The sequence below is a fragment of the Oryza glaberrima genome, chromosome 4 (assembly GCF_000147395.1).
Source record: "Oryza glaberrima chromosome 4, OglaRS2, whole genome shotgun sequence".
NCBI lineage: Eukaryota > Viridiplantae > Streptophyta > Magnoliopsida > Poales > Poaceae > Oryza > Oryza glaberrima.
The window spans coordinates 16,859,622-16,877,500 of NC_068329.1; the positions used below are offsets into that span (position 1 = coordinate 16,859,622).

The window sequence follows — 17,879 nt, forward strand, 5'->3', positions numbered from 1 at the left end:
TTTGCTTTATTAGTTACGAAATAATTTCAGCACATTTTACACCGGTACACTCCAGCATGAAATGCACTCACCCAACATCTAAACTACTCTTCCCCACTGATGGAAAGTATATTGGATATACTTTGTGTTGCATATATTACTGCTGAAAACTCCCTCCCAAGTAGTCCTACAACAGTAAAAGAAAGAAGATTAGTCTATGCTTCCTGATGACAATGGTTTGAAGGTTGACAAATTAAGCAATGAATTTTACAATCCCATAGGAAAGTATACTACAGTTATCCTACATTCAGTCAAAATTACAACACCTTTTGGGAGCTCTGTTATCTCTCTGTCATATCAAGTTATCAATAGTAGGGTGAAAGGAACAACCACGTAGTTGCGATGCCAAAATAACTTTTTCTTGCTCAAATTTTGAGGTGCTAGTGCTAGTAAAAGTGTTTTCCGCATTTAAGAGAAGAAAATGGATGGGCATATGGTTGGACTGGAAAACTTTAGCTATGGGGTAATTTACTCTACATATTTGAGAAAACTAATTAAGTAACAAATTTTTATTTCGATGCTGAATTTGAAAAATAGAACATATCAGTCGGCTAGTTCGTACAATTGCTTCCATGTAGGAAAATACAATATGTCAAACAATAGTGAAGTATTATCAAAACAGCTTTAAGTTCAGTTAACCAATAAATTTGAAAGCAGCAACAGAACCAAAACACATATGTCCTGACAGTATAAGTTGGCGATCTGCCTTAGTATGGATTTGTGCCCTCACACGTGCTCTTTGCAAACACCTAGAACATTGTCCCTCTTTAAAAAGCACATTATGCATATCCTCCCTGCAGCCAAGTTTAGAAAATAAATTGCTGATTCAATATTAAGATGCAAAATTGGGATCAGGGGATATTCATAGATCGATCCAGATTTTTATTTAATGATGGATAAAAATGGTACCAGTCAGTAGCTGCATGATGTAGGAGACGGTGATGGCCCCAGCAGCTGAGTTGATGAACTCGGCAAACTGTTTGTCGAAGTAATGAATGACGACTTGAACTATGTAACTGAACAAAATGGTATTCATGCAAATGGGGAATGATGGAGTGAGGGTGAAGTAGAAGAAACGGGGTTGGAAGGGAAGAGTGGGCATAGGTGTTCACCTTGAAAGGAGAGACGGTAGATCAGCTTGTCTAAACAACAGCAGCGCCTGACGATGGAGACGGATACGCCTTGGACGGTTCAGGAGTTGGGATCCGGAAGGCTCAAATGATTCGCATGAGATGGGGAAACACCACATCTCAAGCTCGTAGACCGTCGAGATGATGCTATGTACTCCCTCCGTTTCACATCTATCTAGATTCATTAACATTAATATAAATGTGGGAAATGCTAGAATGACTTACATTGTGAAACGGAGGAAGTATTGATGATGCCCCTATGGCAATCGATGTGGGACGAACTGCCATCGATGGGCCGACGACGATGGAGGGAAAAACCTGCGAGGGCGCGAGAAGAGTGGGAAGAAGAGAAGGGGAGGGAAAGAAAGGGCACGCACGCCATGCCCTCACTCCGTTGCACGAGGCGGAGAGCCGGCGGCGTGCGCCGATGCGTCGCCATCCGCCCGCGAGAGGGCTACGGCAGCGTGGCGGCGGATGAGGCCATATGCAAGCGGGCCGCAACCGCTGCTAGGGTTTTGGTTGTGTGGGGATATGTTGGGAAGATCTTGACCGTCTGTTGTCCTCTCGTCGATCTGATGGTGGTGGAAGAGCCGGCACCGTAGGCCAGGTGGACGACTGGATCGATCCCAATGCAGCATCGAACGGCGCCATGGTAGGTGAAACTCGGATGTGATTAACCGGAAGAACGGGGTTCGAACGCGATTAGCCGGAATAACGGGGTGTTTTTTTGGAAAAAAACCGATGATGTGGCGCCCTAATTTTCCAGCACTCCCACGACGTTTAGAGAGATTAATATGTGTTAGGCTCTGTTTGGATATTTTGGCTTATTGATAAATTATTTTCCTAACGTTGCAAATGATAATATCGTTGTGTTCTAAAACTCTGGAATAATTAGTACATGAACGATAGTCATATAAAATTATATGATATATAATGATATAATCCTTTTTTATTTTTAAATTGTGTTCGCACACATCAAAACCTCTTAGATTTTAGCAATGACCTCCATGAAAGCTATCACACTCTGGGTGTGTTTAGTTCACGCTAAAATTAAAAGTTTGGTTGAAATTGGAACAATGTGACGGAAAAGTTAAAAGTTTATGTGTGTAGAAAAGTTTTGATGTGATGTAAAAGTTAAAAGTTTGAAGAAACAGTTTGAAACTAAAGACCTGTGTACGTAGCATATCTAGCAAGAAAGAGTATGTTGGTGCTAGCAGTCAATGCTAGAGCTAGCAAGGCCCAATAATCGTTTGAAACACACACGAATAATCTTGACCCAATGAACACGCTGCGTTAATGATCCACACGGAACGATCGCAATCGGGGTTTACAGGGACGCAATGTATATAGTACGTTTGACTAGAAAAAATATGCTACTCCCCCCGTTTTATAATATAAGGGATTTTGATTTTTTATTTGTATTGTTTGACCATTCGTTTTATTAAAAAAAATTTAAAATTATTATTTATTTTTTAACTTATTTTATTATCCAAAGTATTTTAAGCACAATTTTTCGTTTTTCATATTTGCATAAATTTTTTAAATAAGATAAGTGGTCAAACAGTATAAATAAAAATTCAAAATTCCTTATATTATGAGATAGATGGAGTACTACTCCTGTACGTTCATGAGAGGTTAACACACATGCTCCCTCGAATCGAAGCTAGTAATATCCCAGCAGAGAAAGTGATTGTGATTGACGGCGATGCTTGATTTCTGCTGACCTTGTAGCTGGTCGATCAGCCTCTAAATTTGACTGGCCGCCGGCGTGCACACGGTGATGTGCCTGTCGCCGGCGGCGTCTGATATGCGTTTGTTTTCCTGTGTCTGTCTGTGGCCGAGTTTAGTTTCAATTTTTTTTTAAACTTTTAACTTTTTCATCATATCAAAACTTTTCTATACACATAAACTTTTAATTTTTCTATTATATCGTTTCAATTTTAACTAAACTTCTAATTTTAGTGTGAACTAAACATAGCCTATGTCAGTTTTGGGCGCAGACTGTTGACACACAAAAACTGAGCTATACCAACACTGGGCAGTTCAACTGCTCACTAATTCGTCTGCATTTTTTTTTTGGGGGGGGGGGGGGGGGGGGGCGGGGGGGTTATAGGGGGGGTGGGGGTTATAGGACGAGTACAGGGCAAATTAAACAGAGTGCATGGGGTCATAAGTCCATAACTTTTTCCTAGCAGATGTCACTACAGTTCACATTGGAGTACAGAGCTCTTCTATCATAATAAAAGAAAATGGAGAAATACGAATGCATTTACACATTAATCGATAGAGTTTTCCTCCAAGAGATTTGAAGGCTTGTCCGGATCGAAGGGTTTACGTGAATTTTTTCTACGACTCATGATTCCTTTGGATTATCTATTGTTCATGAGTTTGGTTTGTAGGAATCACCCAAAAGGAATTTTCAAGGAATATTGTAGCATTCCAATAAAAACACAGGAGTTTCAAAGAATTCCAAACATCCACTCTAACCACTTTTTTTTTCATTATTAGCTGCCACAGGATGGAATCATATATTCTAATCCTCTATTTTCTATTCTTGCGTCCTAATATCCAATCCTAAAAAAAAAATCCTCTGTTTTCTAATTCTCATTTCTCACGTGCAACCCTATCATGTTTCTACTTTTTTTTTCTTTTCTGTTCCTGTGTTTTTTCTAACCTGTGCTCTGAATGAGCCCTGAGTGGACAAGTAATTTTCTTTGTTTTCTCTTGGCAACTTGTATGAAAGGAAATTTTTCTTTAGTTTTCCTGTACCTTATTCTTACAAATTGAATGACACTTATAAGAATTAATCCTTATAAATCCAAATCATTTGCTTTTCCCTTAGACCGAAGAAGCTCCAAGTTGTGAGTTGCAGAGGAGGATAGCTTAGAAAGAAGGTGGCTTGGATTATTTGCCAACTGAGTGTACTAAATTATTTCTGTTTTGCCATTTTAACTAGCCAAGTCAGCAATATGGATGAGAAATGATCTTTCTGTTCTCATCTTGCCCTGTTCTTTTCTCCAACAAAAGTTGGATAAACTTTTGGATACTCATAGCACGCTTTTCAAACTAATAAACAGTGCGTTTCGTGCGAAAACACTTTCTATGTGAAAGTTGTTCTAAAATATACAATTAATCGATTTTTCAAGTTTATAATAATTAAAACTCAATTAATCACACATTATTACCACCTCGTTTTACGTAAAATATTTAATCTTTATATTCAGGAGATTCAAACACCACCACGTTTAGTGCATAATTAATTAAGTATTAGTTAAAATAATTTTTAAAGTAACTTTCATATAATTTTTTTTATAAAAAATGCACCGTTTAGCAGTTTGAAAAACGTGTCGTGGAAAACGAGAGAGGTTGGTTGAGAAAGTAGAGATAAAGAACTCAGGCATAGAAGAGGAAATAGGCGCAACGTACGACATCATCTTTAACCGGTTGCCACGTCGAGCTGGCAAATAAAAATAGCAAAATACAAACCAATTAGTGGACCCGGACGATAAATAAACAATTAATTGAAATCTTCCGGGAGAGTAGTATTTGAGGATACGCCATTTGGGAATGGAGAGATATGCGCCGTTGGATGAAGGCAAAGGAATTTGACCAAGATTTGCCTGCTGCATGCGGGGTGTCGCCCTCTATATATACTCCCTCCTTTCCTAAATATTTAACACCGTTGATTTTTTTAAACATGTTTGACCGTTCGTCTTATTTAAAAATTTTTATGAAATATGTAAAACTATATGTATAGTATATTTAACAATAAATCAAATGATACGAAAAGAATTAACAATTACTTAAATGAACGGTTAAATATTTTTAAAAAAGTCAAAACGTCAAATATTTTGGGATGGAGGAAGTATATCGGTACCGGATGGGAGACAACCGTATATAGCTGTGAGGGACACATATATACGGTTTACCTCCATCTCCGGCGGCGTCTCGATCATCGACCACCGGCCGGGATGGATGGAATCGACAGAGAGATCGACCCGGTTTTTCAACGGCGAATACGGCCGACGACGACTTGTTCCCATCCATCCATCGGGATACGGCGGACGCGTTGAATTCCGGGGCCGATTGTTTGACCCTCAAACTCGATCGCCCCCACACACACCACATGCACACTCTCGTATTAGGTAGTGTTTGGATCAGGGACTTGCTATCTCCGTCTCAAAATAAGTGCAGCCGTGAATATCCGTGCCCAATATTTGACCGTCCGTCTTATTTAAAAAATTTATAAAAAATTTAAAAATATTTAGTCACACATGAATTACTATTCAGGTTTTATCATCTAATAGCAATAAAAATACTAATCATAAAAAATTTTCTAGTAAGACGAACGATCAAACGTTGAACGTGAATAGTGTAAAACTGCACTTATTTTGGGACGGAGGGAGTAACTTTAGTATATGTATTTAGACACTAATTTAGAATATTAAATATAAATTGCTTACAAAACTAATTACATAAATGAAAGCTAATTTGCGAGATAACTTTTTTAAGCCTAATTAATCCATAAATAGAGAATGTTTACTGTAGCATCACATAGGCTAATTGTGGATTAATTAGACTCAATAGATTCGTCTCACGAATTAGTCCAAGATTATGGATGGGTTTTATTAATAGTCTACGTTTAATATTTATAATTAGTGTTCAAATATCCGATGCGGTAGAGACTTAAAAATTTTAGTCCTATCTAAATAGGGTATTAGTTCTTTCAGCTTAATTAATTACTGGTTTGGACTTTCTCTGCGAGCTTGATTAATTAGTGTGTCCGTGGACATCGATCATATGTGAGTTAAAATTAACTTGGTCGTCGTACTTTGGATCAAAGATGATCGGGGATAATTACGGTCCAATCAACGCGTGTTTCTTTCGTTTATTTAACGTTGGGTTACGTACCAAGGAGGAGATCACGTCAGTAAATCGATATACTACTTATCATGCATGGTCTGGATGTGGTTAATTATTCAAACCACTTTTAACTTATCCTCTTGATGAAGCTCTAGCTAGCTAGCACTAGCTACGATGCTTAATTAATCCCATCCTCTCTCACTAGCTTGGCGAACATTTGAGATAAAGGAGAGTGAGATGTGGACACACGCACACAACAAAATACTTACGGTATCCGTCTCAAAATAAATACAATTATACATTTAAATTTTAGAGTAAATTGCATCGTCGGTACACGAACTTATCAGGTGTGTGCAATCTAGTGCACAAACTTTTAAAATACTCGTTTTGGTGCACAAACTTGTGTGGTGCGTGCGGGGAAGTCAAAAAGACACTATATGACTAATCCTATTGATTTAGGGGCTGATTAGGATGCTATGTAAATATATATATATGAGAAGGTTGCCACTAGACATACACATATTCAATAAAATATAGAATAGGATTTAGTAATAGTAGAAAAAGATTAAAAATATCAAGCACTGATATAAGGGTTAGAAACATATAAAATTCATCATCTCAATGATGAAGGATAAAGTAGAGACTAAATTTATAAATATTGCATGTCTTATGCATACTCGCTACAGGTATACACGTCGCATCCTAATCAACATCAACTTCATAAAATTGACATTGCCAAGTTATTTTGATCCTCGTTCGCACGAACTAGACAAGTTCGTGTACTGAAACGAGCATTTTACAAGTTTATATACTAAATTAAACCCACCTAACAAGTTTGTGTACCATCAATACAATTTTATCTCATCAATAACATCTGAGTCCTCATATTACTCTCAATCAGCCTTATAACTTCCTACCATCCTCATTTAATATGGGACACCTAAGCTGTAACTATTTTTCTCTCCCACTCCTAAAATTACACTTATATTGCAATTTTTTTTACTAACAGTTTTTTTAAAAAAGTTAATAAGCTTAGTACTAGCTAGCTTACACAGAGTTAAGCTTTACTATATCATGAACTACATATCTATATACCATATATATGCCCCTACAAAGAGACCATAGAAAAGTAAACAAAATCGATCAAAAACCGATGGCCGGCCGGCAAGCACGTCAGGGTATATTAGGACCATGCATGCTTCGTACGTACGTATAAGTGCGTGCCTCGAGATCTAGCGCATACTAGTAGTACATGCCTACATGGTAGTAATATATATGCACGATTCACTGGTGGAGAAACCATTTATACTCCCAGTTAGTAACTTCTTTTAGTCCCGGTTTTTCAACTGGGACTATGAATCCGGGACTAAAGACCGGTTGAAATAACCGGGACTAAAGATCTATCTTTAGTCCCGGTTGGTGCCGGGACTAAAGGTCTCTTTTTTTTCATTGTTTTTTAGCTAGAGTTTAATCCCTGTATTTTCTCCCAAATCAAGTGGGATACATATCCCCAAATCAAACCTCAAATCAAAGTAACATCCCAAAACATTCACATCACAAATCTTAAAAAAATTACACACAAACCAAATACATCACAGATTATACATCTCAGATCATGCAACAAATCACAAAATTATACATCTTAGTGAATCACAAATTGTAAAAAAAAAAAAGATGCCGGCAGCGGCTGCCGCCTGCCGCTGCTCGCCACTGGGCCCGTGCGCGGCCCAGCCGGCCGCCTGCTGCATGGGAAGGGAGGAGGGGGAGGAGGCGGAGGAGGAGGAGGAGAGAGATCGATCTGAGAGGGAGGAGGGGAGGAGGAGAGGGAGATCGATCTGAGCGGATGGGAAGGGAGGAGGGGAGGAGGAGAGGGAGATCGATCTGAGCGGATGGGAAGGGAGGAGGGGAGGAGGAGAGGGAGATCGATCTAAGCGGATGGGAAGGGAGGACGGAGGGAGGAGAGGGCTGGGGATGGGAGGAGGAAGGGGAGGAGGCGGAGGGGGAGGAGGAGAGGGAGATCGATCTGAGAGGATAAGTGCGAGGCGGTTGTGGAGGAGAGGATAGGGAAGAAGGATTATATATTAAGCGTTGAATTTTAGTCCTGGTTGGTGGTATCAACCGGGACTAAAGATCTTATAACACCAACCGGGAGTAAAGTTAGGATCTTAACCAATCGGGACTAAAGATCCCGGAGGACCTGACAAGGCCTGACAGGTTTAGAACCAACCGGAACTCAAGATCAAATATGCCCACTATAGCCACCAACCGGGACTAAAGATCATTTTTAATCCTGGTTTTTAGTGGAACCGGGACTATTGTGGATTTCGGCCAACTGACCAAAGATGGTTTCTCCACCAGTGATCCATCGATATATACAAATTTTCGGCTATCGATCGAGACGGAACAAATTAAGAGTATAAATCCCATAACAGCTATTTGAATTACTTCTTTCATTTTAAAATATAGCAACGGCCCAGTGACAGAGAAAAAAATATGAATTTCTCTAATTTCCACCTGATTGTATTGATCTCTAAATCCTACTATATATTGTTCTTAATTACAATCTAGGGAGAGAGTATAGTGTTTTGAGAGAAGGGGCCTTAATTATATCCAGTTTGGCTAGCTGGTTACATTGGCTCATGGAATCTTGTGTGTATGGCATATATTTTTCATGTTTGGCAGTGATCATTCACACTCTAATATAGGTTCACCTGGACGCCACAAGATTTTGTACTACTCTATCACTATTACATAAAACATTTTTCTATAGAAAGGTCCCTATAGATTGCTGTTGGACCAAACTAATCATGCCTGAAAAAAATCGACCTTGATTTTTGTACACAACTCTTTGAGAGGCCTGCATGCAAAAATCTATTTTCATATAAGAACCTCTTAAGAAGCAACAGTATGCGAAAATAAATATATTTTCTAATATAGACCTCTTAAAAGTCTGTCTAGAATTCTGACTTACCTCATCTTTTTTCCAACTCATCATCCTTATCTCCTCTCCTCTTCTCTCACCTCCTCTCATATTAATTCTTCCTCTCCTCCACTCCTCTCTCTCTCAATGGTCGGCGGCGGGTGGCTACGACAAACTCGAGCGGTAGCGGCTAGTGGCGGCGCCCGGCCACCCTGGCCGTTGACACACGAGGGACGGCCCTCCTCCGCCCGGTGGAGGAGGCGAGGGGCAACAGCGGTAGTGGCGAGGCTGTCCCCTACCCGGATCCACACGGATCCGTCAGTGGCGGTGAGAGGAGCCCAACGGTGGACTGGATTTTTATTTTTGCGTGCGGACGACATATGCATCTGCACGCGTATGCAAGTACGTCACCCGCATGGAAAGATAGATATTTTTGCAGATATTTTCGGACAGACAGGCGGCTCAACCGCACACAAAAATAGTTTTTGGCCGTTTGGAAAAATGGTTTTTTAAGTAGTGTGTACTTCAATATATATTTTAATATGGTAGGATATCTAGTCCAATAATAATATATTACAAGAAAAATTATAGTCAAATTTTAATTCAAAAGAACATGACAAAGTCAAACACTGTATACATAAAAATAGGCAAGGAAATATATATTTCCCACCCAATAAAAACCAAACAATACAATCCATAACAACCGCTGCGTTTTTAGACTTAAGCACGCTCCCTGAAATGCTAGCCTGCTAATTCTTGTAAGGAAGAAAAAAGGCACGCAGATGTTGAAGCTAAGCTATAGCTATAGCCTGTTAATCATAATTAAACTTGAGTTGCTATCCTCCGAAAAAAAATATTAGAGTTGCTGAATGCCTCTAGCATAGTTAAGAATATATAGTGGCCTAAATTAATGGTTGGAGTGTCCAACTTGAACTGTTTGATACCTGAGCCGAAAAACTATAGCTCTTTCCATATTAGGCACATGCTTAGTTAAAGCCTTCGAGTTGTGTGCATTATGTCACATGCAAACAATGCAGGCCAATTAATTGCACGTGAAAATTCGACCGAATGAATCGTGCAACGTTGAAATCCTATTCTCAAGCATACACAAAAGAACTTCAATCTCTACGAACCGACGGTACTTTAGTTGATAAGGTTTCTTGGCAGAATTTGTTCATTGGCAGCTCAAGTTCTAGAGTGAGTACAAGTACTCATATTTATAATTATTTATTTTTTTAGTAATGAGCGATGTACTAATCAGCTACAAGACACAAGTAATTTTATCAATTTTAAGTTATATCGATTATTTGTATAAGTACATATAAGCCCCTACTCACGAGCCAAATGATGAGTGGTTTGCAGGTCAGCTCGGGCTCGGTTCGTTTCACAAACGAGCTACGAAAGAGGCTTGAGCTTAGCTCATTTGGCTTTCAAGCTGAGCTGAGCCGAGTTGGTCAAACGGGCCTAAGCTTTTTATCCACCTACATTCGTGTGTAACTTTTAGTACTAGTATATTTATGTTACCGCTATTCATTCCATCACAGATCTAATGGTTGAAAATGGTTACACCACATGTCAAGTCACAAGTAGGGAGATAAAACATTTTGGGTAGTAAAATAGGATCCCATCTCGCTCATGACGATTAGCCCTTTTACTTAGTCATATAGCCCATTGCCCCACATGTCCTTGGTTTTGCTCTCGCGGGGATGAGAAGACATTGAAGTAGGTTAGGCGGCGAAGAAAATCTATGGAAGGAGACTCCTACCAAGAAGTCTCCTTGCTGGTAGTCTCAAGAGGTGAACACGGAGCTTAAAAAAAACATTGCTACAGGCATTATAAGGGAGATGATGGTTCTTAGAGTTGAAGAATCAAGGAAAGAAACGAGATATAGGAAAAGGCTAACCAATGGAGAAATATGATATAGAGTTAGCGATAGAGAAGGCTATGAAAGGGAGGCACCGATACACCAGCCACTAGAAACGAACAAGGAAAGGGGAGAGTATTGGAGAAGGTGTTATCACAAAAGTAGAATTGAGATCCCTCTACCTTCTGTCTTCAAACGCACTGTGTTTTCATCACTGACATATGGGTCAGTGATTTATTAGGCTTACACGTCAGTGACAAAATTAAAGTCACGTGACTTCAAAACTAGAGGAGCTTGATCCTCATAGAGTGATACCTTGGAAATACCCAGAGCTACCTCCTCCAAAAGCAAAACCCCAAAAAGATTTTTTTAAAAATACACATATACAGCCAAAATACGTTACACGGTGGCCTAGCCAAAACACATATGCAACTGGTTAGACTTTTTTTTCCCTTGGCCCATAATAAAGCCATCTCTCATAAAGCCATCGACCTCATCTCCTCCTCCTCCTCTCTCTGTCTCTCTCTGGCTGTTCTTATCAGTTTACATTGTCCTCATCGTCGCCGGCGCCGCCCTCCAAAGCTTCATAGATAGCTCGATCGATCGATCCCGTCGTCGTCGACGCAGCATCCTCGCCGGCGGCCGGAGACTGGGGAGATCGATCGAGAGGGAGGGAGGTTGAGTAAGGTGGATCCACGGGTCAGGCATGGCAAGAGGCCCCTACCGGCCGGCGAGGAGGAGGAAGAAGACCAGCCACCGCCTCCGCCACCACCAGCAAAGCAGGAGCAGCAGGACGAGGAGGAGCTCGCCGCGGTCGTCGTCAGCGGCGGCGGAGCAGGAGCAGCTCCGGCGCCGGAGACGTACGCGCAGTACTACTACGCGGCGCGCGCCGACCACGACGCCTCCGCCATGGTCACCGCGCTAGCCCACGTCATCCGCGCCGCCCCCGACCTGCACCTCCCCCACCACCCATCCTCCTCCGCCTCCGCCGCCGCCCACCCGCAGCAGGCTTCTTCCTTCTACCCGACCGCCGCCGCCGCCGCCTCCTCGCCGTCCGACCAGCTCGCCGCCGCCGCCGCCGCTGCCGAAGAGCAAGGTACCAGCTGATCCATTCACCGCACAAGTAAATTCCTCTCTCTCACCGCGCCGCGTGCCACGCCCCGATTGCGAAAGCATGGCACGCGCGAGCGCGCCATAATTTGGAAGCTTCGCATCCGCCAACGCCAACGCCCACGCCGCCGTCGTCCTCGTCCTACGTTAATCCCCATGGCTCTAGCTAGCTAATTACCGGGTTAAGTAGCTTCGAAGCTTGCAATGCATGCTTAATTAGCGGTAATTGATCCATAATTAATTAATTAGTTGAACCAAACGAGGGTTAATAAGTTAATTAACTCCCAAATCGTTGCCTATTTCGTGCCGGAAGATACGCTAAATTAATAGCGCCATGTGAGTATTTTATGCACACACCGTATTACGTTATCCCTGACGATCGAAGGGGGAGTCCGAATTAGTCACGGATTAATTAGCAAGTTGCAGTATTATTATTATTATTATGGGATTAATTAGTGGGAATTAATTAGCTTAGTGTGTTTTGGTGGGTGCAGGGAGGAGGCGGCACTACAGAGGTGTTCGACAGCGGCCATGGGGGAAGTGGGCGGCGGAGATAAGGGACCCGAAGAAGGCGGCGAGGGTGTGGCTGGGGACGTTCGACACGGCGGAGGACGCCGCCATCGCCTACGACGAGGCGGCGCTCCGGTTCAAGGGGACCAAGGCCAAGCTCAACTTCCCCGAGCGCGTCCAGGGCCGCACCGACCTCGGCTTCCTCGTCACCCGTGGCATCCCCCCCGCCGCCACCCACGGTGGCGGCTACTACCCCTCGTCGTCGCCGGCGGCGGGGGCATGCCCCCCGCCGCGGCAGCAGCAGACGGTCGTGCCGTACCCGGACCTCATGCGGTACGCGCAGCTGCTGCAGGGCGGCGTCGGCGGCAGTTACATGCCGTTCGGCGGCGCCGCGACGATGTCGTCGTCGACGGTGTCGTCCTCGTCGGCGCCGCAGATACTCGACTTCTCGACGCAGCAGCTCATCCGGGCCGGCCCGCCGTCGCCAATGCCATCGTCGGGCTCCGGCTCGGCGACCGCGGCGGCGTCGTCGCCCGGTGCATGGCCGTACGGCGGCTCGGAGCGCAAGAAGAAGGATTCGTCGTCGTGACGTCACTGGATGGATCGATCGATGCATGAATATGCCATGCATTTGAGAGGAAGAGGTCAAGTTATTTTTTTTAAGCAATGGAAATGGATTACATCTTCGGCCTCGGCGCGTGGACAGAAAGAGATCAAGTGATATGGATCGAGAAGAATGTTTAGCTGATCTGCTCTTTACTCTGCACGATCAAGGAGATGAAAATGCATGCAATATGCATGGAGGGGTAAGTGCTAAGTGGTTAATTGGTGATTTTTGCGGGTTAATTAATTACATGGACATTAATTTTTCTTTTGATCACCTTTTGTTTATTTTTTCTCTGAAAATTATCTTCTTTTGTTCATTTTTATTTTCTTGGAGGTACTTAATTAATTAGCTAGGTTAATTAGCTGGTGATTTTTAGTTTGTTGTTTCCCTCCTTTTGTTCAAGTGTGAACTAATTGTGCAAAATTAGTCCAAGTAAAGCAAAGAGAGAGGATTCTTATTTAATTATTGGTTAAACATTACCCTTCTTTAAGATGAAACATGATGTCTTTTTTTTAAAAAAAAATCTGAATGATTACCACCTCTTTGTCTACATCTTTGGATTGTAGTGGAAGCTTCTTCTTCACTGATGATCTCTTTGGCAGACATTGGAAATGTCCAAAGGATACCATAAATGGATTTCAGTATACCTTTAGGAATAACATTTTGTTGTTTGGTAGCATGCATGATGGGTATCAATCAAATTTAACAACCTTTGGAAAAAAATAAGGGGGAATCTTCTCCATCAGCTTCTCTTCTTATTAAAAGATTTGACTTTTTTGTTTAGATACTTTTATCATGGTTGCAATATTGGCATCTGTTCTATCGATTTATCATCTACTTAATCCTCCAATCTCATTCTCCACTGTAATGATATTTAAGCATGTGTCATAGTGGTATGGATGCCTTTAATGCATGTAGCATATTTCAAACTCAGAACAAGATGTACTTTTAGAAAAATTAAAGTTGGAACCGTAACAAGAATCTAGAGAAAACCAGAAAAAAGCTGCAGTTTGGTGAGGACATTTTACTTTTGCAATGATGCTTTGAGGTGATGAAGATTATCCACATACCTAATAATTATTCAGTTGTAAGAAATTAAAATAGCATGAAGTCATCCATTTCTTTTTTTTTTTTCAAACGCTTTTGTACATAAGCAACATACATATTCCATCCCCAAAGCACTATAGCCACATATATATATCTACATATGTCTTATATCATAAAAATGCTTATAGCTAGCTTCAGGTTTTTAATGACATGAACATGCATATGCCACGTAGATCTTGAGTTAATTATAGTCAGAGGTGTGGCGTAATGATCTCAAAGTTTCTAGTGTAAATCATAAAATATGTAGATTTGTGATTTGGTGCCATGTGTCGAGATTTATTCGATCAACTTGCCGGCATGTGATGATACGAAATAAGGAGAGAACCTCTATCATGCAAGTATCATCCCCATCCCGTGCATCTAGAAGCTAATATATATGGGCGATGCATGCACCAATTCAATGCCAAATCAAATGCATTCAACTGCATTTTTTTGTATTTACGCATTTTTATATACCAGTACATCTGTCCACCCATCTATCCAGCTACATATATGAGTGACAAAAATTACAACCACACTAGCATTTGTAGATACATGTGTGTCTTTTTCTCTATAGCTAGCTTGTGATGAGAACCAAAGAGACAGATCCATGTACAAGTGTCTTGATGTAACAGAGATCATCATTATACATGATTTGTTTCCATTAGGTACGTATCTCTTTCTTAATTTTCTCTACCATTGGTTGCATGAAACTTATTATATATATAACTATTCCAATTAACTAGGTTTATTTAATTTATTACCTGTCTTTTAGTTTGTTCACACTGGGTGTGATTGATGGTGCTGTGGTGTGTTTGCCCTTTTTCTCTCCTTTACTTTCATGATGGGAACAAGTATCAAAATTTGACACGCACATTTTTTTTTCTTTTTGCCAAATGCTACTGCTACCTGGCAGCTAGCGGCCGATCGAACTCGAGCAGAAAGTGCCAGCAGCAAGCAAGCTAGCTTTCGTGTTAGGCATGACTCATGCCTGTTTTGATTTTCAACACATATCATTTATCGAAACAGAGAAAAAAAATTAAAGAAAACGAGTCCCATGCATGCCTAATTATCTCTAGTACTAGCTTTTTAGGCGCACTATTGTATATTGTGTACTATGAAAGTATCGTGTTGTTGAGATGGATGGTCTTACACGTGTGCGCTATGCTTGATTACTTGTGTGTGATTGGCACCTAACTTGTGTGTGATCGATCGTGTCATCGTCCTTTGATAGAGAGGATAAGACGCTTCTCTCATCATCATCTCAGCTGGTCTAGCTCTCTGCCTAACTAGCCAAGAGTACCTAACTTAATTGGAGAATGTTCTCTCTTAATTGTATTGGCATGTTTCAAAGTCACTTGAGAATTAGGTTAGAGTGATTTTCAAGTGAAATTTAGAAACATATCGAAGTATATATGTATGCAACATTAGTTAATATAAGAAGTTTCAAGTGTAATTTAATTGGATACAATTTAGTGCTCCCTCCACTTTGAATTTATGATGCTCTTAATTTTTTAACCATACATTTTATCATTTATCATTTATTTTGATATAAAGCATAACCATATTTTTATATTTACATACAACTTTTCTTTTTAAATAAAACGAATGGTGAAATATATGTAAAAAGTAACAATGTTATATATTTAAAAGTAGGGGTAATATATGTACATAACGTTCCGGGTCAGAATAATATGAAGTTTTTGGGTGCTCTAGGCACAAATTTTGACAATTTAACCCTTTGCAAAAACTATTTTTACAAATGAACCGCTGTCAAAACTTATTTCAAATCTGACCCTTTTGCTCAACGCCAAATCATGTGGCGCTGAATTTAGACACCTCAACACCAAATAGTATGGCGCTGAATGTACGTTGGCACACTGATTTAGTCTCCCATCCGTCGTGGCACAACATTCAGCGCCAGCTGACGTGGCGCTGAGGTGTCTAAGTTCAGCGCCACATGATTTGGCGTTGAGCAAAAGGGTCAGATTTGAAATAAGTTTTGGCAGTGATTCATTTGTAAAAATAGTTTTTGCAAAGGGTTAAATTGTCAAAATTTGTGTGCTCTAGGCCTCTGGTTTCATACAAGCTAAATGAGATTGCAATTCAATATATGGGTTTGCAGCCATGCACAACTTAGTAACTGATCTTTAACGGATAACTCATTTATTCTAGTATTTTTAGAGTTTGCTATTTTACTACTCACATTCTTATAATTACATATTAGAGGCAAACGATCGCGAGTACACTCACGTACACATTTACCCATGGATATATATATGTCCTATATAAATTATAAACAGACACACACACACACACACAAAATCTTCACCACCAAATCCACTCACCTGATATGTACCACATCATATGGATTTAAATTATTTAATTATAAGATAAATTTAAATATCCATGCTAAGCCTGTGACTGTGTGACTCAACTAAAATGAACGGATTTTACCACAAACAACTCAAAAGGACGAAGCTATTATCCTCGATTAACTTTGGTGCTAACTGCTAATTAACGTTAGTTCTGATCAAGCACGTACGCCAAATATTAATTGGCAGAAATATATGCATGTGTTTGATTTAATAGACACGGTATATATACAACTGTCACTTTTTTCGTCCTGTCATTTTCTTTCGAGGAACCACATATTTTGACCTCTACCGATCTTTTTTCCCTTGGCATGCATGTGTCGATCTCGCTTCGCTTTTTTGACAGAATATGCATATATGCATAGAATTTTAATAGGAGAGATATCTCGTCTCGCTTTGCCACTACACCTTTTTCTTTTTTTCATTATTGTCCGATCCGTGTGCCTCTTAATTTCTGATCTTTTTTTTCCTCGAAATGCAGTACATACACATATACTAGTATAAACGTGTGCATCCTTATTTATATGAACACACATACATCCTACCTCTGTACGAACGTAGATATCTACTCGCATGAAAAATAATTACAAGGGCTACTATGTGTATTGCGTAAAATTATATATCTAGTATTGGAGAAATTAATATTATATTTCTAGAGTTCTACTATACTTTCTTCGTTAAAAAAAAAAGTCAAACTAGAAAGGGACGTGAAAAACCATTGAGACGGAGGGGGTATGTGTGCACGGGGAAAAAAGATATACACGTACTTATGGAGTTTGTAATCGGTGACCGGTAATTAGATCTAGATTTCTTTCATTTCTTTAATTAATTCCCAGGAACACACATGCAGGCTGCGTAGACGTACACTACTTTTTCCTTGAGAGTATAGATACGTTAGCTTCTCCAGTAGTGGAATATATTTGTACTAACTTGTATAACACTACTATACGTAACCATTAGTACTAGTAATACGTAGTACTCCCTTCCCTCCGTTTCTAGATATTTAACATCATTGATCTTTTAACACATGTTTTAAAACTTTTGTAAAATATATAAAACTACATGTATACATATAAGTATATTTAATAATAAATTAAATGATAAAAAAATTAATAATTACTTAAAATTTTTAAATAAAATAAACGGTTAAATATTTAAAAAAATTAACGGTATAAAATATTTAGAAATGAGGGAGTATTAATTATACTTGTATGTATACGCAGGAATTGTATACAGTGTGGACGCATGCAGCCGACTACTACTACATACGTATCCGAGCGAGTGACAGACGGACACCTAGCTTCGAGGTGGGCCAAGCTATATGCACGGGCCCACCGGCCAAGCAGGCCTGCGGATACGTGGAGCCCGTTTATCC

The 17,879-nt window shown here is 40.4% G+C and overlaps 2 protein-coding genes across 4 annotated transcripts in view; one reads left to right on the forward strand and one right to left on the reverse strand.

Moving 5' to 3' along the window:
* Window positions 1-1,289, reverse strand: LOC127772264 (uncharacterized). Its single transcript, XM_052298281.1, has 4 exons — window positions 1,152-1,289; window positions 949-1,055; window positions 770-833; window positions 1-166 (listed from the first exon to the last, which is right to left on the reverse strand). The coding sequence occupies exons 1-4, from the start codon at window positions 1,286-1,288 to the stop codon at window positions 79-81; spliced, it is 396 nt and encodes a 131-aa protein (XP_052154241.1). The 5' UTR covers window position 1,289; the 3' UTR covers window positions 1-78.
* Window positions 1,290-11,247: 9,958 nt separating this feature from the next.
* The window catches only part of LOC127772301 (ethylene-responsive transcription factor ERF113-like), a 7,554-nt gene continuing 922 nt past the window's right edge, over window positions 11,248-17,879 (forward strand). For 2 of the 3 annotated variants that reach the window (XR_008017350.1, XR_008017351.1), the window contains exons 1-3: window positions 11,248-11,912; window positions 12,421-13,242; window positions 17,728-17,879. The exon at window positions 17,728-17,879 is cut by the window's right edge. Coding sequence is in view for 1 of the 3 variants with exons in the window: in XM_052298329.1 (XP_052154289.1) it covers window positions 11,726-11,912; window positions 12,421-13,025 (792 nt within the window). In the remaining 2 variants the exon portion in view is untranslated. Of the gene's footprint in view, window positions 11,913-12,420; window positions 14,794-17,727 lie in introns of those variants that run through there. The other variant, XM_052298329.1, reaches the window with a different exon arrangement.

Excerpts from the sequence above, each read along its gene's own strand:
- LOC127772264 (XM_052298281.1), bottom strand. The coding sequence starts at position 1,288 with ATGTGGTGTTTCCCCATCTCATGCGAATCATTTGAGCCTTCCGGATCC. Across the intron at positions 1,056-1,151 it reads CTACCGTCTCTCCTTTCAAG|TTACATAGTTCAAGTCGTCA; the intron begins GTGAACACCTAT and ends CATTTTGTTCAG. Across the intron at positions 167-769 it reads GGTGTTTGCAAAGAGCACGT|GACTACTTGGGAGGGAGTTT; the intron begins GTGAGGGCACAA and ends TTACTGTTGTAG.